Source organism: Caenorhabditis briggsae (assembly GCF_000004555.2).
Source record: "Caenorhabditis briggsae complete genome, chrV, whole genome shotgun sequence".
Classification (NCBI taxonomy): domain Eukaryota; kingdom Metazoa; phylum Nematoda; class Chromadorea; order Rhabditida; family Rhabditidae; genus Caenorhabditis; species Caenorhabditis briggsae.
In genome coordinates this window covers 13,766,903-13,794,722 of record NC_013488.2, presented here as the reverse complement: position 1 = coordinate 13,794,722, position 27,820 = coordinate 13,766,903, and the positions used below count along the sequence as shown (strand labels likewise).

The 27,820-nt window shown below is 38.1% G+C and overlaps 9 protein-coding genes across 9 annotated transcripts; 3 read left to right on the top strand and 6 right to left on the bottom strand.

The window, feature by feature from the left end:
• Positions 1-225: 225 nt before the first annotated feature.
• Cbr-nasp-2 lies at positions 226-2,064 on the top strand (the record flags this gene model as incomplete). The annotated part of the gene is made up of 4 exons (XM_002637576.1): positions 226-587; positions 631-911; positions 995-1,302; positions 1,348-2,064. 4 exons carry the CDS (start codon positions 226-228, stop codon positions 2,062-2,064), a joined length of 1,668 nt encoding a protein of 555 aa, XP_002637622.1.
• Positions 2,065-4,163: 2,099 nt separating this feature from the next.
• On the top strand, positions 4,164-5,052 carry CBG19365 (the record flags this gene model as incomplete). The annotated part of the gene is made up of 4 exons (XM_045238028.1): positions 4,164-4,268; positions 4,334-4,465; positions 4,742-4,823; positions 4,871-5,052. The coding sequence occupies 4 exons, from the start codon at positions 4,164-4,166 to the stop codon at positions 5,050-5,052; spliced, it is 501 nt and encodes a 166-aa protein (XP_045096758.1).
• A 107-nt stretch (positions 5,053-5,159) lies between these two features.
• On the bottom strand, positions 5,160-5,476 carry Cbr-hrg-3 (the record flags this gene model as incomplete). The annotated part of the gene is made up of 2 exons (XM_045238027.1): positions 5,160-5,228; positions 5,393-5,476. The coding sequence occupies 2 exons, from the start codon at positions 5,474-5,476 to the stop codon at positions 5,160-5,162; spliced, it is 153 nt and encodes a 50-aa protein (XP_045100222.1).
• A 1,521-nt stretch (positions 5,477-6,997) lies between these two features.
• Positions 6,998-7,744, bottom strand: CBG19364 (the record flags this gene model as incomplete). The annotated part of the gene is made up of 2 exons (XM_045238026.1): positions 6,998-7,575; positions 7,624-7,744. The coding sequence occupies 2 exons, from the start codon at positions 7,742-7,744 to the stop codon at positions 6,998-7,000; spliced, it is 699 nt and encodes a 232-aa protein (XP_045096757.1).
• Positions 7,745-8,183: 439 nt separating this feature from the next.
• On the bottom strand, positions 8,184-14,507 carry Cbr-sta-2 (the record flags this gene model as incomplete). Its single annotated transcript, XM_045238025.1, is given in 16 exon segments — positions 8,184-8,354; positions 8,401-8,503; positions 8,780-8,878; positions 9,326-9,415; positions 9,464-9,625; positions 10,854-10,972; positions 10,978-11,061; positions 11,067-11,152; positions 11,423-11,622; positions 11,669-11,805; positions 12,368-12,589; positions 13,083-13,166; positions 13,213-13,326; positions 13,586-13,637; positions 13,871-14,340; positions 14,385-14,507. Coding segments are annotated over 16 exon segments (2,316 nt in total).
• Positions 14,508-16,048: 1,541 nt separating this feature from the next.
• On the bottom strand, positions 16,049-17,742 carry Cbr-aqp-4 (the record flags this gene model as incomplete). Its single annotated transcript, XM_045238024.1, has 6 exons — positions 16,049-16,085; positions 16,129-16,290; positions 16,340-16,675; positions 16,909-17,014; positions 17,065-17,194; positions 17,689-17,742. The coding sequence occupies 6 exons, from the start codon at positions 17,740-17,742 to the stop codon at positions 16,049-16,051; spliced, it is 825 nt and encodes a 274-aa protein (XP_045096755.1).
• Positions 17,743-22,382: 4,640 nt separating this feature from the next.
• CBG19361 lies at positions 22,383-23,760 on the bottom strand (the record flags this gene model as incomplete). Its single annotated transcript, XM_002637572.2, has 3 exons — positions 22,383-22,763; positions 23,553-23,620; positions 23,670-23,760. 3 exons carry the CDS (start codon positions 23,758-23,760, stop codon positions 22,383-22,385), a joined length of 540 nt encoding a protein of 179 aa, XP_002637618.2.
• Positions 23,761-24,312: 552 nt separating this feature from the next.
• Cbr-drap-1 lies at positions 24,313-25,272 on the bottom strand (the record flags this gene model as incomplete). The annotated part of the gene is made up of 2 exons (XM_002637571.2): positions 24,313-24,369; positions 24,424-25,272. 2 exons carry the CDS (start codon positions 25,270-25,272, stop codon positions 24,313-24,315), a joined length of 906 nt encoding a protein of 301 aa, XP_002637617.2.
• Positions 25,273-26,767: 1,495 nt separating this feature from the next.
• Positions 26,768-27,328, top strand: CBG27199 (the record flags this gene model as incomplete). The annotated part of the gene is made up of 3 exons (XM_045238023.1): positions 26,768-26,776; positions 26,850-26,851; positions 26,974-27,328. 3 exons carry the CDS (start codon positions 26,768-26,770, stop codon positions 27,326-27,328), a joined length of 366 nt encoding a protein of 121 aa, XP_045100221.1.
• Positions 27,329-27,820: the final 492 nt, after the last annotated feature.

Here is a 27,820-nt window from a genome sequence, read left to right as displayed (position 1 = left end):
TTTTCATTCCTCCGCTCATTGGTTGATTCTTCTTCAATTTTGCGGAAAACTTTTCGAAACTCGATGAACATTTTCTGTAGATTGACTATACTTCTTGGAGCTTTATGATATTTATCCGATTTGCGAGACCGAGTTCTCAGATTCTGCGCAGATTGGTCTTGTGATGTCCGCTTGATTCTCTTCTAGAAGTTGTTCTTCATTTATCGCTACTTTTCAGAACTAACAATGAGCGCTCTTGCTGACACCACTAACACCATCACCCAAGAGAAGGAGACTGTAGAGAAGGTCGCTACCGACTCTGTCGAGAAAGTCAACGAGACGGCCGCTGTCGTTGAAAACACTCCTGAAGTCGCTGCCAAGGCATCGGAAGAGGTCGTTGCTGAACAAAAAGTTTCGGAAGCAGAAACCAAGATTACTGAAGCTGTCGATGAAGCCAAGGTCACTGTTGAAACTCTTGTTGAGACAGTGTCTGTTGAAACAACCGATGGGACCAACACCGTTCAAACTACCACTGAGACCGTCACTGTTGAAGTTACCGATGCGACGCCAATGGAAGAGGCTGCTGAGGAGCTTTCTCCAGAAGAGAAGTGCGCCACACTCATAAGCGTTCACTATAAGTAATTTTTGCAGGCAAAAGAAGTACACTGAGCAGCTCATTGCTGGTCGCCGCTTCATGAAGACTAACGTCTTCGACAAGGCTACGGAAGCTCTCAGTCTGGCTGCTGCTCTCGGAGCGGAAATCTTCGGAGAAGCACATGAGGAGACCTTCGATGCCAACTTCTTGTACGGAAAGGCTCTTCTCGAACTTTCCAAGATCGAAGACGAGGTTCTCACGAACGCTCTCACCGACATGCCAAAGGGTGAGGATGAGGTTCAAGATGATATCGTCGAAAACCCGGACAAAGTTCCAGGTTAGTCGTTTACTTACGATTCATAGTCATTCATAAATGAACTTGGGTAATTTGAATAGTTTTTCGAATTGATGAATTTTCAGAGGAAGAGCGGGAGGAAATCAAGCAACAGGTGGAGGAAGCTCTTGGTGTCGCCGCGGAAAAGCCAGAAACCATCGAAGAAGAAATGATGGAGGCTACCGAAACGGAGAAGAAGGACGAGGAAACCGTCGATGAAACGAAGGAGGAAGTGGCTGCTGCTGCTGATTCCACCGAGACTGAGGATGACGAGATGGAAGCTGTTGAAGAAGAAGGTGCCGAAGAACAAGACCCAGAAGCCGAACAAGCGGAAGATGGGGCCGAAGATGACGATGACGAAGAGCCAATCAAGCTCGCTTGGGAGCTCCTTGAGGTATTCAGTTACATTTAGTTATTCACATAAATGTTTCATTTGCAGACGTCACGCTGCATCTGCGAGAAGAAGCTTAAGAGCCTTGAAGGCGAAGAGAATGCCGATGCTGTCAAGGTCTGGAAGCTGAACCAGGCTGACGTGCTCACTTCTCTCGGAGAGCATGGAATCGTCGATTCTAAGTACGAACAAGCTCAAAAAGATTTGGCCGAGGCTGTCGCCATTCAAAGTGCTCTTCTCCCAGCGACTTCTCGCATTCTTGCCAACACTACTCACCTTCTCGCAAAGTCTTTCAGCTTGGATTCGATCTTTGAGAAGGCTGCCACTCACTTCTGTGAATCCAAGAATATTTTGATTGCAAAGGTTGAGGAGTTGAAGAAGCAACTAGAGACCGTTGCCGAGAACGAGAAGAGCGATATTGAGGTTGAAATCGAGGAACTCGAGGCTGTCATTCCAGAACTTGATGCTTTCGTTATCGACGCACGTGCATCTGCCGAGCAAACTGAGAAGCTCAAGGAGACTGTCAAGAAGGACCTTGAGGAAGTCGCTGCGAACATCTCAAAGTTGAGCGGCGAGGAGACCAAAGACATCACCAACATGGTTCGTCGTCCAACCAAACGTCCAGCTTCCGAGGAACCAGCCGAGGTATCCAAGAAGCGCAAGTCGGAGGAAGGAGCCGCCACTGTTCCAGACGAGAAGGCAATGGAGACCACTGAGGAATCCGAGTCAGCTACAACTCCAACTGCTCCAGTTGCTAGTGAATAATGCATTCTTCTTACTTCTTCCCCGGTCCGGTTTATCTCCAATTCCCGATCTCTGAGAAAGACCTCATGGTCTCAAATTTTACCCAACCCTCCCTAAATTAACAAATTCTTTTTATCTAACTTTTCTTTTGTATGATTGATCCATATCTCCATATGTAATGTGTACTATTTTTGTGCTATAAAGATGTGGAACGCTAACTTTTTCTCAAATAGTAATTTTCAGGTACCATCTGACCATCTCCGAAATCATGTCATTGCGATAACCATCTGCGTTGTTCCCTCTCAAACTAAACAGTTCGCTACTTACTTCAACTGTGTTCTCTCCTCTATCCCTCACCCACTCGATTATGTAGAAGAACCTGTGGTAATTTGATAGTCAAACTCTGAGCAAGAGATCGTGTAAGACGAAGAGATTCAGAGAATCGGGCGGTGCGAACTGTTTATTTGAGTGCGCGAACGAGGAGTGTGGTATTTGAAACCTTTTCTCAAACAGTCGGCTACTAAAATCAAATGGGTCGCAGATGGTCTTTTTCTATGTCTTTTCAGTTTTTCCTATTCATCCAAAAATCCTTCTTTCTCTTTTCTTTTCAAATCGTCTTAGTCTTCTTTTTCTTTTATACCCTTTTCTCCACAACAATAACAACATAAATACATGCGAGTAAAACTAGTGTGTCTCTTCATCTCGATTCTCTTCCCACCCATGCTTTCCGAACTTTCATTTCGCTTTTGTTCAATTTGAAACTAGCCGTCAATCGGATTCGAATTGGAAAGGTTGTGTCCTATTTGTATCAAACTGCGCATTTTGCATGTCGTTTCGTTTTTATTAATTTCTCCTCAGATTAGGCTTTCCTCTCTTTTTCTTTTCGTCTTCTTCATTCTTCTTCTTCTTTTTATTTTTCATTTCATTTCCCACCGGCTGTTTTTCCTATTTTTTTTCAGTTCTCTCCGAATCATTTATTTGTGTTCGTCGCAAAAAAAGATTTATAGATGAAAGAGAAGTTTTCATCAAAAATGCTATAAATTTTGAAGTTTCGATACTTTTCTAAGGGCGGATTATAACAGGAAGCTGTTGTTCAGGTGGAATACAAACAATTTTTCTCACAAATTTTTCAAAAAACCAACTACCCGGCCGACCGGGCCGGGCCGGAAGAATTTTTTCCGACCCGACCCGGCCACAACGCAAAAATGCGATTTTGTGCAATTTCATGAGGTTTTTGAATTATAAAAAAAGGTTTATCAGACGAATTAAAAATTCATCCATAGAAAATGTAGAGAAAATAATTGCGGTTTTTGAGCTATAGAACTCCTAGGAATGTCAAAAACTGAAAGAGGAGATAGATTTTTTCTGTAAAAAACTTTCAAAAATGGCCATTTTTGACATTTTTTCTTCCGGAAAAGGACCATACATGAATCTATAACCACTAATTAATTTTTTAAGAATTATTTGAATCATCTTGGAACTCCACAAAATCAGATAAAAAATTCTGAAATTATGGTTTTAGACCTGCAATTGTGATCGCGCCAAACTTTTTTTCTGTAGATCAAAAATTAATTTGCAGTTCGGAAATGTTCTGTGGGAGAGCGTGTAATATTGAAAATTTTTGTCAGTTGACCAATTTTTGATATCTCTCACTGAAACCGAGATAAATTGGCTCAAACTTGAAAGTGTTGGGGCTCTTCTATTTCAAGTCTTACGGTAGCTATACTGATTCTGAATGGGTTACTGTAGATCGATATACCTGTTTTTAAGGAAATCTTAGTCTTCAAATTTATTTTGAAACTACCTCTTTTTCCACATATCTAAAAAGTCCGGCTCCTAAATCAGAAAATCTAGGTTGTCGTGTGACACAACAAACATGTTCATCGGGCCCTCGGGAATTGTTTAAATGTTCAAAAAGGGACAAGACAACAAACATATCCATCCTATTCCTTTTTTCCTGTCCCCTTCTCCTTCTCATGGCCCACCACGACAAGGAGGTTCGAATTACAAATGTATCTTCTGTCTTTTTTCGCCTTTTATTCATATGTCAACTTGTCTTCAATTTTCATATTCTTGACTTTCAGGAAACGTATTCTTACTCTAACCCAATGTCTTAAAAGATGCGGATATTCGGATCATCGAAGGATGACACGACAAAGCTGAGACCTGAAATTAACCCCAGAGCGAATGCTCATTCGAAAATATTCTACTCACAGGTTGCATTTGTGAGTATCTAAATATTTCTTCATTTTTAGATACATTTTCAGACAAACAATGAATATTTCTTCAGACTCTCACAACGTTCATCCTTGGATTCCGCGCTCTTCTTTCCAACCACATTCCATTCTTCTCTTGGCTCCCGGCTCTGCTGCTCATTTTCGATTCAACACTTGCGTTCGCTTCACTTCTTTACCTGGATTTTGTTAGTTGTTTTTTCCGTCGTTCTCAATTTTACGATTTTTGTAGACTCAAGAGAACACCACTTGCTACCTTCGTCTGGTCCTTTCCCTTGTTATATTGGTAAGGAAGTTGTCAGCTGATAAATTGTTTATCATAATACAACAAGTAAATTGTCAGTTGACACATTTTCGATATCTTGCACAGAAAAGAGATAATTAAGCTTAAAGTTGAATGTGTAGCAGCCCTTCTATTACAGGTTTTACGGTCATCGAACTTTTCAATATGACTTTTTTTTCAGAGACTATCATGTACAGTGGTCTTGGTTGCAGAGCTGTTCCTACCACATTCGGATCCAACTGTATCCATTCCCCTTATTATACGTAGGTTCAGAGAACGTCTAAAAATTCCGAGCTTCCAAAAATTACAGTTTCTGTAGTGCACAGCACTTTCTCATTGCTTAGCTCTGTACAAGTTCACAGTTTGAGTTACTCGAATCGTGATAAATTGAGAGGAGAGGAAGAAGATGGAATACATTTACAAACTCGGATGGGAAGCACGAACACTTTGGTGACAAATGTGGATGACGAAATTTCCGTAGATTTGATCTGATTTATTGTTTCAATTGTTTTTTTTTGTGATAAACACGGGTGAACTTGATAATCGAATGAATATTTTGTACAAATTGAAAAAAGAAGGACTAGAAATTGACTTTCTTTTCATCCTCCGAAGAATGAATCGCTGGCAGTTATCACAAAATATACATTGGTCCAGAATCCATTTTCTGTCTGGAAAAAGATTTTGAAATTCGAAAAAATTTAAACAGAAGTATATACCTCATTTGAGTTTGAGGTCCCTTGTCTTGGTCGGAACAACCGATGATTTTTTGTGTATCCACTTTTTATAACCTAAACACGAAGAAGTTCAAGGATACGGTATTCTAAGAACTTACAGGAACAGATTCCACTATCGATAGATGTACAAGAATTAGTATAAGAATAGAAAAAAGAACAAAATGTTTCGAATAGTTGACCATTGCTCTCCCACTCTATCAACCCTTATTATTAGTTATCGTCTTTTTATAATGACCAACACTACGTTCCACCTCTTCCTCCGATCGCCTAGTTTACATCATATCAATCATCACCAAATGCTCTTCGCTTATCACTTTATTAGGTTGCAAATAATAATGATTGAGTACAGAAAAGACTAGGAAAGTTAAGGTCAAGTGGAGTCTTCCGGTATAGAAAAAAAAGTGAAGTGATGTCAGGAATTTGGAATTTACGATTGAAGACAATTTTTCAATATTAGATCTGCCACAAGTTCGAGTTTGAAAAAGTCAGTAGTTTATGAGTGAACATACCGCATATCCTCCAGTGCTGGGCGTAAAATAATTTTACGGATTACGTAAAACGTGAAATCTACGGAATTAAAAAACCGTCAAATTCCGTAAAATCCGTAAAACGTAAACTTTGCAAAATGACTGTTATTGGCAAGCAAAACGTATTTTTCCGAGTTATTCGCTATTTCTAGTATGTAATTTAGCGAAATTCCAATTCAGCAATTCAAAAATTATGCATTTTAACACTTTTATTAACAAAAACCTCAAAAATCCCGAAAAACGTCCTTAAAAATAAAATGAGTGTCCAAATGTTGTCCAAAAGCTACGAGGATTTTTTAGTCCACTGCTATTAAGTTATTATGCTTTTAAAGTTATTTTTTTTGCAGATTTTCTTAATATTTTTCCAAAAATTCAACAAATTTACAATTGGTAATCAAAAGATACAATTGGTAATCAAAAGATACAATTGGTAATCAAAAAAAAAACAATTAACTTCAAAATACAGGGAAAAGGGATAAAAAATGTGTGAGAATCCATAATTTTCAATTTTTGCATCGAAGTTTCGCGAAGTTCCAAATTTCGAACATCGTCAAACTCGGAAAAAAAGGTTTTGCTCGCCAAAAACAATTTTTTTTTCATATTTCACCGTTTTTACGGATTTTATGGATACAGTTTTACGGAGAGTCCGTAAAATTGTACAGCTGTCTCAAAATACCGTGAAACCCGTAAAAAACGTGAACGTAAAATCCCATCCTTGATTTCCTCTAATAGAAGCCTATCCAAATCGTCAACTTTGAGCGCAATTACCTCGATTTCTATGAAAGATATCAAAAGTCTGCAAACTGATAAATGATTTACCGTATATATTTTTTATTATCAACATTTTATCAATTGATACAATTTTGATATCTTCCACAGAAATCGAGTTAATTGAGCTCAAAGTTGACGTTTTTCACTTTGAAATGGGTTGCTTTAAACCGATGTTTCCCGATTTTCATTTAATTGGACCGGTAATATTGTATAACATGTCTTTTTCCAAAATGTAATAATTTGAAAGTTCAATGAATTCGTAATAATTTGAAAGTTCAAAAAATTTGAAAGTTCAATAAAAAATAAAACCTTGTTTATCTTGATAAACACAATAATTTACACCTGATTTCAAAACCTGAGAAAGTTGAGGAAAATAATTATATAACGGATCCCCACTGGCCCAGATTACTCTTCACTTTGACAACGTCTTCCAGCAAATCCATTCGCACAAATACATTTCGTCTCCCCTCTACCAGTTTTCAAACATGATCCACCATTCAGACAAAAGCCTTCACAAGCATCCACACAGTGGAATCCATTTCCAACGAATCCCGGTTTACATTTACACGAATACATTTTTTTGTGATTCTCATCGGGAAGATCAATACAAGCAGCAAGCCAGTGACAGTTGTGAGTTGAAGCTTTGCACTGATTCGTCCACTCACACATCTTTGCACTGTTGGCTCCGAGTTGATATGTAGTCGTGGATACTGGACAAGTCTTACAAATCCTTCCATCGTATTCGTCCATAAAAGTTCCAAAGTCACAAGGCTCACATTTGAAAGTACTGTGATCAAGAATAGTTCCAGGGAAGCAGATTTTAATATGGCATGCTGCCAAGCTCTTTGAGGCCTTTGAGAGGGTTGTCCTTCCAGTTGGACACATCATGCAAACCATGTCTTCCGCCGATTTAAATGATCCTATTGGGCAAGGTTCACAAGTTGACCCATCTGATGATCGTTGCATTCCAGCGCGACATTTATCTGGAATTATTTCAGATTTCAGATTTTTCAGTTACGAAGCAAACTCGCCTAGACAATGAGCAATAGTGGTAGAGTTTTGATAAATTGGAACCGTTCCTTCCGGACACAAAATGCATCTGTCCTGTCCGCTATTCGGCTGATATCCTCGAAGACCACAAGTCTCACACATTTTAGAAGCAGTATCATAGAAGTAACCGGGAGGACAAACATCTGGAAAACTGCGGATTTTCAGAATCCCAGACTACTTGAAAAATTTACGGATGCACTGCTCTTTCTTTTGGGTTCCAGCTCCAACTGTAGTCGTGCTATCTGGGCACGTTTTGCAAATAGTTCTACCATGCTCATCTTGGAATTCCCCACGTGGGCAAGGAACACACTTCTCGTCAAACTCGTCGTAGAATGTTCCAGGTGTACAGAGACCTGTGGAAATCTTTTTTTTTACTTTTTTCAGCAGAGTTCCCTTGTATTACAGTGCTTTATTTTTTGACAATGTGTTTTATTACGGATTTCAATTATGTACATGCAATGAGAAAGTGCTGATCACTGATCGGTTATGCGTTTTCAACTCCACCGACGACATAATAATAAGTTACTGTATTCTGAATTTATTAGAGTGCAAGTAAGTTCGCCAACGGGATTGGTGTGTTGACGGAATCAAGAAGTGGAGAATCACGAAGACGTCTATCCTTACGACATTTGTCCGTATCCACAAGAGTGGCTCCGCGGTAACAGAAGAATGCTTCATCGAATGCAAGTTTTGGTTCGGGTTTTCCGAGAGTCTGGAATTTTCAAGAACATGTGGAAACATTCGAAAAAAGTAACTACCTTCAAAGCATTTGTATATTGAAAAATTCCTCCTTTAAGTCCGATGTGGGCGACTGCGTAGACGGTTGAAGTGGCACCAACTTTAGCATTTTTCACAGGATCTCTGGAATACTCGTGGTTTGAAAATTACCGTAAAACCTCTAATAGAACGACACCCGGATCGTCCACTTTGAGCCTATATATCTCATTTTCTGCAAAAGATATCAAAAAGTGGCTAACTAGTAAAATGTTGCTGATATCCTGATAAACATTTTACTAATTAACTACTTTTTGATATCTTTCACAGAAAATGAGATATATAGGCTCAAAGTGGACGTTCCGGGTGTCGTTCTATTAGAGGTTTTACGGTATGTATATCATGAATCGATAAAAGAATTACCTCTCAGCAATCAGTGTAACATTGATTCTGTAATGTCTATCTCCAACAATCTCTCCGGTCACTTGAGCTTTTCCGCAATCGGCATTCGACGAGGAAGAACTGAAAGTTAATAAATTTTTGATGTGCATAAGATACAAAAACGTATTTTTCCGGTGTTTGGGTCATTTTGACCATTTTCAGAATTCTGGAGCTATGCTGTCAAGTTCTCGATTGTTTTGAAAATTTTGGAAGATGTAAAATAGACCTAGATTAAAAACTTTGCACTCAAAGAACTTTTTGGAAATTCCTAGTTTTTCAGCTATCTGCCAATTTCTGAAAGACACTTCTTTTTTGCTCGTCTTTCGGCCGGTTTTTATGAAATCAGGTCTTTCAGAAATCGGCAAATAACTGAAAAACTAGGAATTTTCAAAAAGTTCTGTAAATACAACGTTTTCAATCTAAGTCTGTTCTAATTGTAAGCCCTACAAAAATTTCAAAGTGATCGGAAACTTGACTGCGCTCCAGACATAACATTGTAAAAATGACTAATATTGACCGGTACCGTACCTATCTGATGGAGATCCTCCACAAATGAGCCAGTGCTTGTTGATGAACTTTAAAGAAGCGAGAACACTGTTTCTCATGATTGCATTCCACCTTAAAATCGGAGTATCTACTGTCAAGTTTATTATTCTTTAAACTCACTTATGAATCTTTTGCAAGTCTGAAACTGATGCATTTCTGTAGTCGACTTGAAGTCGAACCACTCTGACCGCAGGTACAGTAACCTCGTTATTCTCTCCAGCAACAAAAACAGAAACTAAACAGATTGAAGCAATTACAATGGATTGGAGATTAGTAACCATTCTGAAAAAGTAATTAAAGTAATAAAGGGGCAAAAAACGAAAAGAGGAGGCGAAAATCGAAGGATTTTTGCTAGAAAGAAATGCGCAAGCTTTCTGCCCTTTCCGCTTTTGGTTAAACCAGTGGAACGGGTGGAGACAGTGCCGAATAGAATATGAGGAGAAGCGCAGTGAATATGGAGACTCCGCCCCCATTCAGAGATTTCGTGTGTTGCAAAAATAGTGCATTGTTTTGTGGAGATTTTCGACAATTTACTATCCGGGAAAGGGAAAGTATTCTATGTGTCTGTGTGTTTTTTGTATGGATGGTTTAGGCTGTGATGAATTATTATCAATTGATTAGAGAAAGTGTTATCATAGGGAGGACAAATGATAAAGTGAAAATGGATAGATGGGATTAAAAGGAACAACAGCAGATAAACGATCCGGGAGAATGGGCAAAAAAGTGGTCATTTGTGAGGGAAAGAATTCTTGGAAAAATTTTGACTTAAAATTTTTGAGTGTATCGGGCTTCAGAAAAATCTAGTGCTTGAGAGAAATAAGAAAATGATACTTAAAACTTTGTAATTTGCAATTTTTCAAATTTCGAAGCATGTTGTTGTTGACAACTTTTGCCAATTTTTTTTTGGAATACTTAAACTTAAAGTTTACATAATTTCGTATAGAAAAAGTTTCGATTCAATGAAATTAGGGGGATACGAAATTCAAAAAAACTTAGAAATTAATACAAATTCCAGAAAGATCCGATGGTCGGACAGTAATTTTTTTTTTTTTAACTGTTAGGATGTAAAATTTCTGCCTTCAGAAACAGGATAGCGCACAATCACCCGGACTGATAAAAAAGGACATATCTTTGAACATAAGTATTCTAAAAGCACGAAAATTAGTAGAAATATAACTTTACATTTGATTCAAAGCTGCTGAAATTTTCGAAGCGATTCCTCAAGTCTAGGTATTGTTATGATTGTCCGAAGATCAACGGCATAATGTTTCTAGATGAAACAACTTTGATAAGGGATCAGCTCAAAGCTGATCAAATAATTTGAAACTTGACCAGTTTCCTGGTGAATTATTTTAATTTTCGCACTCCAAATTTGAGCCTATTACAACTTTTTGCTCCAAAGTTATACTAGTTCTAACTTGAGTCTCGTCGGATTTGAAAAATGAGTTGTTGAGTTTATCTTTCTCGAAACTGTTCCCAGAAGTTAACCATCTTTGACTGTTCAATCTACTTTTCCTGATTCTTCAACTTTTTTTTAATTCTCCAATTAACTCTCCCTGATGACGTTGTTTTCCTCGTGGGGCATCTTCCTTCGTCAAATGTCTTGTTCAATTCATGACTCATGTCATCAGGTCAAATGAACCAGAACTAACTGTACAACAACATTTTATTTTAGAACAGTTTGTACTGGTGATATCTAACTGATAAATCATATGAATTCAGATAACGTCTTAGGTAGCCGCTCCTTGATTATCAAAGTAGATTTCGTCTGGAGCCAGATTGCGCGGAAGTCGGACACGTGGCTTGTTCCTGCCTCCAAGAGCAACCTGAAAATGGTTTATGAACATTAACCTCTTCTCATTTAGATCATTCCTTTTCTCTCAATTTCAACTTCGTGTCATATTTTCATGTCATAAGTGTTTCATAAAGATTCTAATCTAGGCGTGTAAATGTGTAAACATGAAGAAGACATATACCTCTAGATCAATGTCCGGATAAATGAGATCGACATCGGAGAACTTGTGATTTGACAGAAGTTCGGAATTGAGGGACCGAGCATTTAGGTCGGCGTGCTCGTACCAGTGGTGACGGATTTCTGAGATAAAGAAGATAAAGTTCCATACAAGACCATATAAGATTTCCAACCTCCATTTCGACTTTTCACAGATATCTTAACTTTTCCGTACTCGATATCCGAGAATCGAACCAATAGGACACTTCTTGGGATACATCTCAAAATGTTTTCCGCATCTTCCTTACTACAGAATCCATAAATCAATCTGAAAACCTTTTTCTTCTTTTCTTATGGGATCTTCTTCAACCTACCCATCATACCACATGCTGTACAGATACTTGTTCGTAATTTCTGCCAGCTTGAAAAACCAGTCATAGAATGGCACTAATTTCCAATCTCCATCCGACGCGGCGCTCTTTTTTTGCTGAAACTCCTCGGCGACCGCAAGCTGAAAATTGAGGGGTTTAGTGGGGGAAAGAACTTGTCATTACTTACTATTAGACAGAGAAGGATAAAAAGAGAAGAAACTCGTTTTTTTTGAAGGAAAGTATATGTAGGAAGAACATAATAGTTTTGTTGTTCTCCTTGAAACCCAAGGATTTTGGGAGAACTTCATGAAGTGTGGGGGTGGAATTTTGGTTGGTTGGGAACCGTCAATAAAGTGAAATGATTCGTAACTGTTGAGGTCAAGATTTTTCATATTTTTCTTCCGTTTACAGAACAGTTCCTAAAAGTTCTGAGCCTCAGAACGTTTTCGAGTTCTATGAAAATAAAAACAAATGGATTTGTTCTCATAGAAGCCCACCTAAACCGTTAACTTTGAGCTCAATTATATCGATTCCTTTAAAAGCTATCAAAACTTTGTCCACTGATAAAATATTGGTGATATTTTGATGAATAATTTACTAATTGACATTTTTCTGATATCTATCACAGGAATCGAAATAATTGGCCTCAAAGCTGACGGTTTGGGTGGGCTTTCCTAAGAGCAAATACGGTAGTTTTGTTACCTTCATAAAATTGTCCAGTGCCAGAAATCCTTGCTGATTAGGTTTCATTCTCATCACCAAATGCTGTTTAGTTTGCATATTGAACTTTCTTGGTTGAACCACAGATGGTCCATCTGTATTCTTTTGTGGCGTTTCGACGATTGCTTGAAATTTCATCTCTAGAGCATCAGCCATTTCAGCACACGAAACGTGGGTAGGGATATCGGATAGAGGATGACGAACCTGGAATTAAAGACTTTGACTTGAAGTGGAAACGTTTCTGAAGCTGTGAAAAAAGTAAATTTTTGGATTTTAAATTCGGAGCATCATAACATGAAGCATTTGTCTACCGAAATTAGCTCTAATCGAAGCCCACCATTGGCTGGATTTTGAGCTCAATTGGATTTTGAGCTCAATTTCCTCGGTTTCTTCGAAAGATATAAAATATTTGTTAACTAATAAATTGTTAATCAAATTATCACAATATTTTGACAGTTGACAGATTTTCGATATCTCTTTATAGGAACCGAGATATTTGAGCTCGAAATGCATAGAGTGGGCATCTATTAGAGCAAATACGATAGTTTTAATGCTCAGACAGTACTTTTACTCATAGTCTATGTCACAGTAATTTTAATGAATAATGTAACCTTGTAAGAGATATCACTAATTTTTTGATACCCATTTCAGGTACCCAGGGTGCCAGTCTGTAAAAATAGGGCTTCAAAAAACTTACCAAATCTGCAAATGACCTCTCCAAGAACAACTTTGCCTCAACATCAGCTTTCGGCCCAACCAACACCGCAAATGGTAGTGATACCTGAACGAGAGATCCATATTATATGCTCCATTGAATTTCAACCCACTTTCTTTCCAACCAGCTCGATTCCACAATTGGTTTGCAACTGAATATTGTAGCAAAGACAATATCGCTTCGTTGCAACAGAGTCTCGCCGAAGTTGAACTTTTTTTGCAACTTTCTTAAATAATATTTTTGTTATTTCTCATCTTTCTTTCACTTTTATTGATTCTCATACCATATCATCGAATTTCGCTTTAATTCCTCTTGCATCTTTCTTCTGGAATGTTGTTGTGTTTGGCTCAATGCAGAACTCTTCTGATTCGAAACGGAAAAAAGAAATTTAAAATGAAAATTTACAAAACGAAATCTTACATATCCAAGTAGGCATTATTCAGAAGTTGTTTGGCAGTTTCATCAGTAATCAAATAGCAATTGACATTTGAATTTTCGTTGTTGGTATCGATTCCGAATGCACTTCCACCAAGGATTCTGAACTATTAGTTTTACGGTAAAACCTGTAATAGAAGGGCTTCCACATTGTGAGCTCAATTGTCTTGATTCCTATGAGAGACATCAAAATTTTTCAACTAACAAGGCAATTCTGATATTATGATAAACAATTTATCAGTTGACAACTTTTTTATATGTTTGACAGGGACCTGTATTGACCCTTCTATAACAGGATTTACGGTATATTTCAATGAATTATAGCAAAAAATTACCTGATTTCAGTGTTAAACCAGAATCTAGATCTTCTATGATTCTCTGCTTCTCCACATTTAACAATTACCGACGGTGGCTGGCGACTGACAATAATAGAATAGTACAGAAAATAATGTGTGAGATTTCTGACTTTCGAATGGACCTCTTCAAATCCAACATTCGGATAATATTGTTTCAAATAATCCAATCCAGATAAAGTTTGTTGGAGGAGTTCTCCGAAATACTCGAATTGCAAATTGATCAGATCCAGTTCTTTATAGTGCAACTGTTGGGTGTGAAGGGTTGCAATACTTAGTTTTTGTTGTTTCATCGCCCACACCAAAAGAACATCACTCATCAAATGTTGTTTCTCGTCTTCAAAATTCAGAATCACGTTCTCACAAATTTGAAGTGTTCTCTGAATGAATGCTAGCTGCTCTGGCTGAGCAACTTTTCCGGAGAGCAGTGAGTCGGCGCATTCTTTGAATCCCTGGGATGATACAATACTTTAGAAGTTCTCGCTATTTATAATACCTGATATGCTTCAGCACTCAAGTTATGTTTTGAAACAAATGCTCCATCAACAACTGGCTCAGCTGGAGAGAATGCTGAAGACGACTCCACATCCATCTGATCCGAAATAGCAGACGACGACATTCTATAGGTTGGAAATCTTTTAAAAACCAAAAAGGATTGAAAAAAGAGTCACATGAAGAGTAAGAAAAGGTAAAGACAAGTGACCATGATGTCAAGAGTTTGTATTCAATCAATGTTACAACAAAATGCCGTCGGTCGGTCGGTCGCAGGGGTTGTCGTCTCGGGAAAAAAGACACGGGAGGGCAACGTCTTCTTTTTCTTCTTCTTCTTCCTATCTTCATTCGGTCGAGAAACTCGTTTTTGCGCACTCTGTGTATGTCTATCTCTCTTCTTCTAAATATACATTTTCAATTTTTTTGAGATGACTCATTGAAATTTACAATCATCCAATAAACAATGTCTTTAGGTAGTAGACAATTGACCCTACGGTTCAGGTGTTAACAACTTCGGATATGTACATGACGTAGACAGAATCGCATCAAAAATGACCAAAGGTTAAATCAGAAGAAGATTTTTTGAAATGACAAGATCGAGATGTTACTGTTTAGCTGATCAAATCAGAAATCAGATTGTGAGTAGTGTGCATCTTGGTCTACAGGGCAGCGCACAATTACTCGGACTGATAAAACGGGTGTATCTTCAGACATAAACATCTTGGAAGCAAGAAAACTGGTAGATATCTAATTTCAAGTTTGATTCAAAGTAGCTGAAATTTTCAAAGTTATCTCTCAAGTCTAGGTTTTGTTATGGTTGTTCAAAGATGAACGGCGTTATGTACGGCATGAGATGAAACAACTTTTACAAGCGATAGCTCAGCTCAAAGTTGATCAAATAGTTTGAAACTTTGCCAATTTACAGATGAATTATCTGAATTTTAGCTATCGAAATTTGAGCTTAACACAACGCTGTACACAAATTTTATGCAGGCCCAAACTTAAGTCCGGATAAATGTGCCATACTGTACATTTGGGATGCGTTTAAGGGCTAACTGCCTGTATGGAACTGTACGATATATAGAGAAAGTCTTTTATGTTACTATATAGTTTGTAAAAAGATGTACAAATCATAAAAACACAAATTAAAATATTCACAGAATCTTCTCAAGGGAGTTCCAATCGAAGTCAAAATATGTCTTTGAGCGCCGATCGACCAACATGTACCTTTCCAAAGGAACCTCGACCCACAAATTGGTCGACAAGCCGATCTTCCAGAACAAGCCGTTAAAGAACATTGAGTACTGTATCCCCAGTTTTCCAATTGATTGATTCATCTGGAACAAAGGACGTTAAAGGACGTTACTATCCTTCGAACTGCTGGATCACCGGAGGAGGAAAAGCTTATCATCCATTTCGCTAACGGCCCAGCTGACGTTGTCGTTACTCCAACTGGAAGTGCAACGACACGTAACCATTCCAATATCAGTCAACGCTCAAACTCTATCGGCTATAAAGTCATAGGAATAAATAATCAAGACTTGTCCAAGGAAATTAATGCTTTATACAAGTTGAAAAATATTTTCCATACGAAAAAATGACAATGCATTGAAAGATTGGCGAGGTTTATAGATAATATTATCACAAATTATCATGAATTTCGAGTGTTCATGGAACGATTCTGTCTTCTCGAGCTTCGAAAAGTCTGGAAACATAAAAATTATTTACATCGTTCAACAAAAACTCACTTGTAAATGCAAAGAGCGATCGTGGATCCTAGAAGTGGTCCAGCCCAGTAAATATAGTGATACGTCCAATAGTAATACGTTGGTTGAGTGGCGAAGATTGTTCCAACGATGCTGGGACCAAGAGAACGGGCTGGATTCATGGAGGCGCCGGTGATGGATCCACTGAAATTATAAATAGGGAATTGAATTTGAGATCTTCATGGAATCTTACGTTGACAGGATATCAATTGAGAGAGTGAGACCAATGGCAAGGGGAGCCAGTGTCACAGTGTCCGTGTCAGCAGCTGTGATCAAAATAGTGTGAACCAGGAAGAAGGTAACCACAGTTTCCGCAATTAATCCTTGCCACCACTGAGTTCCCTCCGTGACAAGAGTTGCACCTGCTGAGCAAGCAGACAATTGTGTTTGTGTCAGAATAGACGCTGTCAGCATTGCTCCACAGAATCCACCAAAAAGTTGAGATACCACGTAGAATGGGAGATGCCATATTGGCATCTTTCCGGCTCCAGCGACGGCCCATGATACTGCTGGGTTGAAGTGTCCACCGCTGAAAAAAAACCCTTTTTTCAGTTTTTTATTTCGTATTTTCTAGCTGGCGTGCAAAATTTTTCTCCGTTTTTTTCCGTAATGACAACGTGTATCGTGTTGACTGCTTGTGTGACTGTAAAAGGAGCCTAATTTGGGGGTGTTGGTTGATAAGAGTGGCTACTATCAATGCGCCATAATTCTGAAATTTCCATCACCTCTCTTTTTCTTTTTTGGGTGTGTTAAATGATGTACCTGATATGACCGAATGCTGTGGCTAGAATGAAAATTGTTAGTCCATGAGCGAAGGCGGCATGAAGGATATCATCTGCGAATGGGAACAGATGAGCCTGCATGGTACCTGAAATTGAGGGATGAGAGAGATATTGGACATTTTTTGGAATAACGTACCAACATAAACGAAAGTGAGATCACCGAGAAACTCGGCGACGCATTTCGTCAGAAGAGAGTATTCCTTCTTTCGGGATGAGAAAGAAGTTTTTTGGTGAGTGATGGCCGTTTGGCCCCACGCTTCTTCATGCTGAAATTATAGAATATATGTAAGTTAGGAATATCTTGAAAATTGATCCGGAATGTTGCGTTTTCTCGAACTTTTGAAAACTGCCGGAATTTTAAATTTCTGACTACATTCTGATTACCCGCACTGATAAAAAAAGGACATATCTTTGAACATAAGTATCCTAAAAGCACGAAAATTAGTAGAAATATAACTTTACATTTGATTCAAAGCTGCTGAAATTTTCAAAGCGATTCCTCAAGTCTAGGTATTGTTATGATTATCCAAAGATGAAATGTTTCTTGTATGTGGTTTTCATGAGATGAAGCTACTTTGACAAGCGATAACTCAGCTCAAATTTGATCATATACTACTCTAAACTTGAGTCCAGGTAACCCTGTAGTTGTATGTAGTTCAAGATTTTTGGTTCAATAGAATGAAAGCTACAGATGACTTCTATTAGTGAAGACCACGAAAATTTTGAGAACCTTAACTTTCATATAGAACCGAAAACTCACCGCATATGAAGACATGTATGGTGGACGAGAATCAGAATCGTAGACTGACGCCATCTTGGGACTTCTGCTTCTTCTTTTCAAGACTCTTCTGACTTGAGAATCGTCGGAAATAGTTTCAAATGCGAAAACGGTCTGGAGGCGGGGCTCACACTCACTTTCCCTCCACTTTTTTTTCCCTTACCGCTCATTATCACTTTCGAATGATGAGTGTCTGTATTGTTTCGGAGGCGAAGAAGAGGGCAATAACTGCCAATTGTATCGTGATTAGGGGGAAAAACTGTGAAACATTTTAATCAAATGACTTCTTCTTTTTCTGACTACCACACCTCCAAGGGTTTATTTCGGTGCAAAATCTATTAACGGTTTTGTATAAGTTTCCGGAATCCAATGGAAAGAGTTGGTCTATGATCGGAACTAAAACTCAAACAGAACGGGAATTAGGTCAAGCGGTTTAGAGTCGTTTACGTCATTAAGAAAGGTTATTTTACTAGAAAAAAGGAAATTTTGAAAAGTTAAGAAGATTTTTGTGGAGAGAACCGGAAAGCAACTGTCTCATAGAAAGAATGGAATGCAATTCAAATGTGTAACAAGGTTGGAATATTCTGGGGATATGATCTCAAGATTCCTGATTTGGAATCCCATCAAAAATACTGTGATAGTTACTTCAGGATATGAATCAAGTATCTCGAACCGCCTGTCAAAATCAGAGCATTGTTTTAAGTCGCAGAAAAGCCGCCATAAACCAGTCAAACCATTATGTGGGCCGACGGCTTGATCTACCAAATTCAGCGTGGTAAATAATTGACCCAGACTGTTAAAAATGGCATATCTTTAGACACAAATATCTTGAGAGCACGAAAACTGGTAGAAATATAATTTTAAGTTTGATTTAAAGCTACTGAAATTTTCTAAGCTATTCCTCAAGTCTAGGTGTTGTTATGGTTGTTCAATAGATGAACGGCGTACCATTGAAATTTGATTAAATCATTTGAAATTTAGCCAGTTTACTGATGAATTATTTGAATGATTGCACTTCAAATTTGAGCTCAGTACAACGCTTTACTCAAATTTTATGCTAGTATGCTTCCGGAACTTATTGTTGTGTTCAGCACAGTTTCTAATCAATGACCTCATGGTCAAACCAATAACTCAATCAGTATCAGTCACAAATTAGTAAATGGGTGTCCTCAGTTTGATTATCATCATATCAATAGTTCACATTATTCACACTTCTAGTTTGTCTCGATGAAAGTCATCAAAAGTTGCCCTAATCTTGGACTTGATGATTTTTCTCATGGAAACTTTTCAAAGAAAAAACAATTGTCATCACATCTAGAAGAACCTAATTCTAACATTTCAAACTACGCACTCTTTGTCCTTCGGTCATTCTATTTATTATCATCGAATTCCTCAAATTTCGCGCCGCGGTTTTTTAATGTGCCAATGAGCTGTCGAATTATCACCGGATTATTTATAGAACACTAGCACACAACTGATAGCACAGAAATATGAAAAATAGAGAGAGAAGAGGGTTGAAAATGTTTCAGATGGGAACGAGGAAAACCAATTGAAGATTGTTTTGTTGTCGTGTGGTTGATAACTTTATTATCCAAATATCAAAATGAAGATAATTTACGATTTTGTGATGTTTGATGAGAAGCTTATCAGTAAACAATTAGGAACTTTTTTTGAGCAGGTTGATAAACATTTTCCTTGCCAATAACTTTTTTGAACTCGTTCAAAGGTTTTGTGCACGTGATAGCTAATCTCTTCTAGAATTTCCAGAGTACTTTCAGATTTTGGAGTGAACTGAGAATCCAGAAAACATTTAGGAAATATTTTCGAGGGATGAGTTTCAGTGAAAACTTTTTCTAGCAGTCTTTAACAGCTTCTTGAGGTAAATGACCGGAACTGGTGTGATATAGGTTGGTAGAGAACTAAAAAATGACTGAATCTGAATTATTATGTGTTGAGTTGTTTGACAGAATGAATTCATTATATTTGAAATCTGAAAAATTTTTTGGATCATTTATCAAAACTGCCTTCTGCTCTAGATCATGGCCAAAAATGACCTAAAAATAAAAATAGAAATCTAGGTCATGACCTGGATTTCAGTTTTTGCGTCATGACAGTTTTTAATTTCAAGGCCATTACCTAAATTTTGATTTCTAGGTCGTGACCTAGATTTTCATTTTTATTTCATGACCTAGATTTCAGTTTTCGGGGTGATGACCAAGATTCCAATTTTTAGGTCATGACCTAGACTTGAGTTTCTATGTCGTGACCTAGATTTCAGCTTTTCGGTCATGACCTAGATTTTTATTTTTAGACCATGAACTAGATGTTAGCATACTTGCAACGGGCCGGACCTTCAAAAAGTTGGTCAAGGCCTGGCCCGGACCAGGAGTCCCGGAAGGCCCGGACAGCTGGCGCCAGCGTCGAAATTCAGGAAAAATAGCTTTTTTTTTTTGTTGGAAAACGTTGTGTTTAGTAGGCTGGCCAAAATGGCGTTTTCTGGCGCCACACGCCGCTTTTAATTTTGCACTGGCCGCCAGCGCCAGTTTTTAGAGCGGCGTGAATCGCCAGTAAAATTTTTCACTGGCATCAAACGCCGGTTTTTTAAAAGATGAATTTTTCAATAGAAAATACTTCATAGAGAAAAGATTTTAAAAAAACGACTGATGATCCGAAACAATGAAATGGAATGAAAAATGATATTTTAGATCTTTGAAAATTTTGATTACTTCTGGAATTATGTTTGAAATTCTGAAAATCTGGTGTCTGAAAGTTCTGAAATTTTTTTTGAAATTTCAGAATTTTAAAAAGTCTATAATTTGTGCGATTTTAAAAACGTATAGATTTCATGAAACTCTACTGTTTTCTGAAAATTTCCGAACTTCGAATTTTCAGGATTCAAGAATTTTTGAATTTCTTTCTAATTTCAGTATTTTCATTTTTTAAAGAACTATTTTCGGTGTTTCTATACTGTCATGCTTTATATTTTTGAGCGAAAAATTTCTTAATTCCTAAACTTTTGAAATTTAAAATTTCAATATCTCCGAACTTCGTAGTTTTTTTAAAACCTGCATTCGGAAGTCCCGGAAATCAAAGTTTACAACTTTAAATTCTAAAAACCTAAACAAATACTTTTGAACTAAACCTCGATCCAGACATAATCACAAAAAACTATTGATTGAAGACTAGTGGTAACTTCTCAAATACCAAATTCGTTCTAACATTTTATAATTCCCCTTCTCTCCCTTTAAAATCAATTATCTGACTTCTTGTGAAACATACGACTAAACCGTTAACTGCCAAAATGTTTTTCTTGACATTTGGAGCATTTCATCAGTTGACAGTTTTCTGCTATCTTTCATAAGAACTGAGATAATCAAGATTGAAGCTACAGTGAGGGGATATTGGTGAACCAAAAGGTAAATTCTATTCTCAAAAAGAAAGCGGCGTTTGACGCCGGTTTAAATTTTAAACATTCAAATATTGCCTGCTTAAAAATTTCGCTGGTTTTTAATGCAAATCACGTGAAATTGAAAGGCCCATAGCTCTGGCACTGGCGGCCAGCAACAACCCTAGTGTTTAGCATCTAATTTCAAGCTGGATTGTAATTATTACATTTTCAATGGTTAAACAAAATTTTTAAAAATAATTTTTTCGCTGACTGTTTTCCGGAGGTGGATCGGACTGAAAATTGCATTTTTGAAGCAAAATGACATTTTTCTCTCAAAAACTAGTTTTTTGTTGAACAATTTTCAAAAATTTATCAAAGAAATTATTTTTTGGGCCTTCAAATTTTTCCAAGGCCCGAGCCTTCAACGATTTTTGCAAGTATGGATGTCCGTTTTCGGGTCATAACCTAGGTTTCAACGCCTGAAAATATTTTGGAAATTCTGAACCTTTCCAATTTTGAAAAAAAAAGCAAGACTTGAAGGAGGCCAGGCATCAAAAAAAAAGATTTCCTGATATTTTGCATAGAGAACCCCCATGAGGGGTTGAACTCATGACAGGCAGCTCAGGGTTACAGCGCCGCTAGCTAGCGCGAAGGCGCCGGACGACCGATGGTCTACATAAGCGCGGCGCGATTTCGTCCCCCGAAATTTTTGCTGTCTCGCCTCCTTTAAGGGAGAGGAAGGCGGATATGTTTATCAACAGTTTAGTTATCCTAGACCAGAAAGGTGACAAAATTTTGACAATTCTCACAGGAATCGAGATAATCGAGCACAAAGAGCACAGAGCACAAAGTCCTTCCATTAGAAGAAATACGGTAGGCTAATTCCATTGAAAAATATTTCTCTCAAGTTCCACAGTTCTCGATTCCTTTCAATTATTTGAATTTTTTGACTATCTTTTATTATTTTTTATTCGGTCCATTTAGATTTTAGGAAATTTTCTCTTTTTTTTTAAATTTAAATCAGGTTTGCTGCTCCGATTGTCCAAAAATTTCACATTTGATTTTCACCTGCACTTCGAACGTTGTTACAAAATGACGCCCTGAAAAACTCGTTCATAACTCATCAGAAAAGCTAAAGTTCTTTTGATCCATTATTCATTTTAATTGATGAAAGTTGTTCAACCCATCAAATCCAAATTTATGATTCATATGATCCGTGTCATATGATGACATGTACTTGGGTATGGGAATTCGTATCGTGAGAAACTTTGATAACTTCATTCAGAAATCAATCTTTAGATGCAATCATCTCACAGGTGTCTTTCACATAAGCAACCCAATCGATATCTCCATTGCCACGTATGCTGACATGATTCAGAAACTGTTTGACTTCTTGAGCTGTCAATGGCTCGCCAATCGAAGTCAAAAGTTGAAGAAGAGTATCTTTCTGAACATAATTGTTAGAAGTGATCACTTGAAATGCTGCATGAATCTGTTTCGGAGTATCATCCTTCCATTCTTCGTTTTGAATCGCAGAAACGACACGTTGCAGAAGATCTTCAAATGAGACACGCCCATTCTTCTTTGCTGTTTGCTCACTGACCAGCTGGAGTTCAGTTTGACTCGGGTTCAAACCAAAACAGCGAAGCACATGTCCAATTTCCTCTGTCTGGAAATTTAAAATGGGTCAGCAAAATACTGAAATCTAAAGAATGAAATCAAAAATTCTTTTTTGTTTAGTAAAACCTATGCTAACTACCAATTACCGCATCCAGGAACTCATAATTATTATTTCTACAACGACAACTACCGTAACCAAAAAAACATTTTTATTATCGGGATTAACTTTCTCGTTTTTCACGCTTTTTGTCGTGTTTTCTGTTCTTTTTCCACAAAAAAGTCGGAAAATAACTGTTTTCCGAATCTTAAAATTGCCGGAAAATTAGCGAAAATCGAGATGATAAATCTGGAAACTAAAAATACTTTTAGGTTACTGTAGTTCTCGTTGTGGGACCTTCGGCCACGGCCACCGGCGTTTTTCTTCTATTATTTTTGCCCGGCGCAGATGAACCTTGTGGCCGAAAATATATTTAAAGGCGCATAGCCGGCCCTGAAACGAAAAAGCGAGGTAAATTTTTGAATGAATTCATGCGTCTTCAATACCGTACCTCACAATTAGTTTTCTTGTCTCATTTTTGACTGTTTTCCAATTTTATAAGGTCGAAAACGAACGAAAAATTAAGTAAAATATGCAAAAAATTAACTTTGAGGTACGGTATCAAAGTCGTATGCACTTATTCAAAAAATATTTGGTTTTTTTCGCTGATGAGGTGACGATTTAAGTTGTATTTTCGACCATAATGCGCATTGCCGCCGGACGAGGATAATAAGCCAAAGATAATCTTTAAAAATATTAAATTTTCTGTGAGTGATGATGAAGCCAGAAGAAACTTCCTACCTCAATCAATCCATCACAGTCCTCATCGAACATCTTAAAAACATCAAAAAGTCGACGTCGGATGTCTTCTGAATTCGAAATTCCTATTTTTTGCTAACTCAACTAAAGAAAACATACCAACAATTACAGAGTCAACTTCTTCTTTTTGGCTCTCATCTTCCTCTTCTTCTTCGATTGCCAAAAGATCCTCATCGTCGCTAATATCCATTTTTGAGAAATGGAGTTTCTTTTCGACTTTAGCAAGTTATAAAGTGTGAAAATCTGAATTTCCGGCCTTGAAGGTTTTTTTTTCGGTTGAATGGTTTCTTGAGAAGTCATTGAAAATAGATTTAACTTGAAATATTATTTAAATTATATAGAAGAACAAGAAGCGACACAAAGAGCGAAATGAGCTAAACATATGACAGAGAACGTTCGGAAAGAATAGTGGATGGAGACACAAAAAAGAACAAGGAGTTTCCTGAATTATAGTTGTATTGGTGGGAAAAATGACAAAAAAAAACAAAAGAAAAATGATTAGGTTTTGTTGTTTGAAAAATGAATAGAACAGGAGCGCAACTGGGGGAAAAGATCAATGGTTCAGGGTTTTGATTCTTTTCCAGCATTTGGGACAAAATGGTAAAAGGGGGATTCATTAAGGTATAGATCAGATTATGCAGTGGAGACCAATAAAGAGAATGAGACACAAAGCTGATATTTGTAGATGTGGGAGAGCATTTAAGCCTTAAATTTTAAGGAGCAGATCATGCCATGAGGATCATCATGGACGGCCAATTGGGAGTGCTGGAGGAGGCATCAGCTCACGATCCTTGTCTTCCTGCAAGAATATAGCTAATTAGCTGCACATGCATTTTTTTGTGAAATTATTTACCTTGGCAATATTTCTAGAAGCCTCCTCATAGAGGTCATCATCAATACACTTTTCTGGCTTCAACTTCTTTGGTCGTCCTCGCTTCGGCCGATCCTCATCTGGACCACCGTCAGTTGATCCTCTTTTTATTCCAGTAAGTCGTTGACCATCAGCTTCTGACGCCTTCTTTGCGCTTTTGAACATTCCCATTCCCATCATTCCATTTACAAGTTGAGATGTCGGCGTGCTCGGTGAGAGGGGTACTGTAGCAGCAAGCTCCTGAACAACAGGATAGTTGGCAGGTGGAATCCCTTGGAGGTAGAGAGGCATTAGAGCTGTTGGAGATGGCATTTCTAACGGCGACGGAACACCATCTTGATCCATTTGCATCATTTGCATTTGAGCATTGGCGAGAATTGCATTAGCCAAATCATTGTTCTGCTGTTCCTGATACATCTGTTGCTCTCTTAATGTCATGGCGGAACGGGCCGAGTTCACTTCAGCGGTGATTTGAGGAAGGGATACATCCTTAAACAAAGATTCAAGGAATCGAAAGTGTGGGACGTTGTGAACGGCTTGTTTCATGTGTTGTGGGCTCAACGTCTTCGAAGAAGTGTATTGTGTGGCATCAGCCGCAGCTAGAAGGAATTTCTCAGCAAAGTGCTCCATTGCTCTTCCAATGCTCACAGGCACCGATTGAACCATTCGACCGATTTCTTCATCACTTTGCATCACTTTTTTCACTCTTGTCGGTTGGATTTTCGCTGTGCTGAATCGACGTCTTCGGATGACCGCCGCTCCTGTTGCCGGCTGTTGTTGGCTAGGGCCTGCAGATGATGATGCTGCAGCGGCAGATGACGTGGATGCCATTCTTTCTGGAAAAGTTAAAACTTTGAATTGATAGAGAGAGTGGCGATTTTAAAAGTTCATCTTATTATCTCTCCCTTCTCTCTCAGAACCCACTCAAATGAACTCAACAGGTGGCGTCTTGAACCAAAAAACGAGAACTATTGCTCAATATGATTTAGTTGAAAAATTTTGAGTGAAAGTTGAGAGCATGGCTCGATAAACAAAAAAAAGCTCCTAGATATAAACAAAGTCCATTTTCTTAAGGTTTAGTGTGGGTGCTAATGATATTACTCTGGTACGATAAGTTGCTGTGGAAGAGAAACAGGGATGGCCGTGGCCGAAGGTCCCACAGCGACAACTACCGTAACCTAAAAATATGCATATTTTCATGTTTTTCTTCATTTTCTTCCTTTTTAACTTCCTGAACTTCTGGTGGAAAAACAGAAAAATCGAGGAAAAGAAGAATATGTTTGGGTTACTGTAGTTTTCGTTTTGAGATCTTCGGTCACGGCCACCGGCGTTTCTCTGCCACACACCCAACTTCACGTATCAGAATTATATCTGTCATGATATTTTCATTCCAAGAACTCCTGTTTTTCACAAGTTTCTCATAATTGCGTAACAGGTGCTTATCCCATATTAGCCATTTATTTTTCAGTCTCTACCCGAATGACGAAAACTGTTCCGGATCCTCTCTAACCCAAGTGTTGCATTCAGAACAGTTCTAAACTAACGATTTGCAGCCGCTGTATAATTGAGGGGCAACATCGGCACCGCGAAGCCCACATCGTTGCCTCTGTGCTGGTCCATCGTCTCTTCTCTCTCGCTAGTCTCTTTTCCAAATCTCACTATTTCTGAATTTCTTCCGAAAAGTGTCAGTGTCTTTTCTTTTTGTATTCCGAAGACCACCGAAAGAAAGGTCGTTGGAAAGAAGACTAGCAGAGAAAGAAGAACGAACGACGGGTTCTTTTTTCGAGAAGAAGAAGAAGATCGGAAAGGTCTATTCCGAAGACGTCATTTGGTGATGAAGCGTTGGCTGGAAGTGTAACAAGAACTTGAGATGATTTCAAGAAAAAAAATGAGAGAGATTCGTGAAGAAAAAAGGGCGATTCATGGGAATTTTTGCAAGGACATCGGAACTCAGGACATTAAATCTAGAGGGCTCTTTCTATGACAATAGGCACCAGTTATGTGACTTCTCACTGATTGGTCGGCTCCCTGATAATTAGATTCCGAGTCTATTCGATTCTTTATTTCGCAATTCTAGTAGCTAAATCAGATTCTATCTCTCTCTTTTTATGTGTTCTTTTTTCTGTATATACACAGTATCTTTTCTGTCCATCCACGTTTCTCGGGATTCATCCATCACACATAATACAGATCATATCATTAGTTCACTTTTGATAACAGTCCAACAAAAAGAAGGCGTGCACATCATCTCGTCTTTTCCAATCAGTTCTCTCTGCTTTCTCTCGCTCTCTCCATCTATTTCGCTATCATTTTTATCATTTTAGTTATGTCATTCGCCGGTGATAACGCAGTTTATTTCATTTCGCGTCGTTTTGATGACGACTGGCGCACACACTGGCTAGGTCTAGGAGCGCAGGGGGAATCATTTGGGAAAGAGGAGAGTGTGTTTGCTGGGGAGGAGGCAAGAGAAATTCGGGGAGAAATATTGGGAAAGAAAAAGAGATTGTAGACAAAAACGGAAGAGACGAGCAGAAGGGCGCTGGCCGATCACACGCAGGCCTTCGCGTTCTTCCACCCTTTATATACAGCGGACAAATCGGTGATTCGCAGGTTTCGGCGATTACGGTACCGGCCGCTTCTGCTGCGTCTCCCCGTGCCCAACCACTTCCTCTTATTTCTCTTTAGCGGGCCCCTGCGCCGATGTTTGAGAGTATTTGATGCAGCTGTACGGGCCGTCAGTGAGAGGGAAGAGAAGTTGAGAGACATCAGAGAACACGGGAAAACACATAGACTCCTCCTCCGCATAGTCGGATTCGTATTGTGTAGACGGACGGAATGGATAAAATGGACGGTTGGTTTGTCGGCTTTCTGCAGTCGAAACCAATAGCTTTCACTCGAACAATGAAACTGTCGCTCTCTCTAGCATTGAAAGTTTTTGTGTTTTTGTTAGCTACTGCTATTATTTGGTACCTCAAACAATCGGAAGCTGAGTTATTACTAGTCGCTTGTTTTGAACAGAAGGACGCAATATGAAGGAATAATACACAGATCGTTTGCTCAATACTACTTATAACGGAGAATAGGTTAAATATAAATAAAATTGAGCTATACTACTCGAAAAAAATTTACATAATTAGTTTTTTTTTAATTGAATCACTGCGAAAATGTCAGAATAAACACATTTAACAAAAAGCATTTGGGTTATTCACCAAAATGTAGAAAAATTCGGAGAAATGGAGAAAATTTCGCAAAACCGCGGAGAATGAACCAATCTCACTGAAATTTCGGAGAAAATCGGAGAAAATTATAGCGAGCATATTCACATAATTTGGGGTCAAAATATCCACTTTGACCATTTTGTCTGAAATTCCAGCCAAAA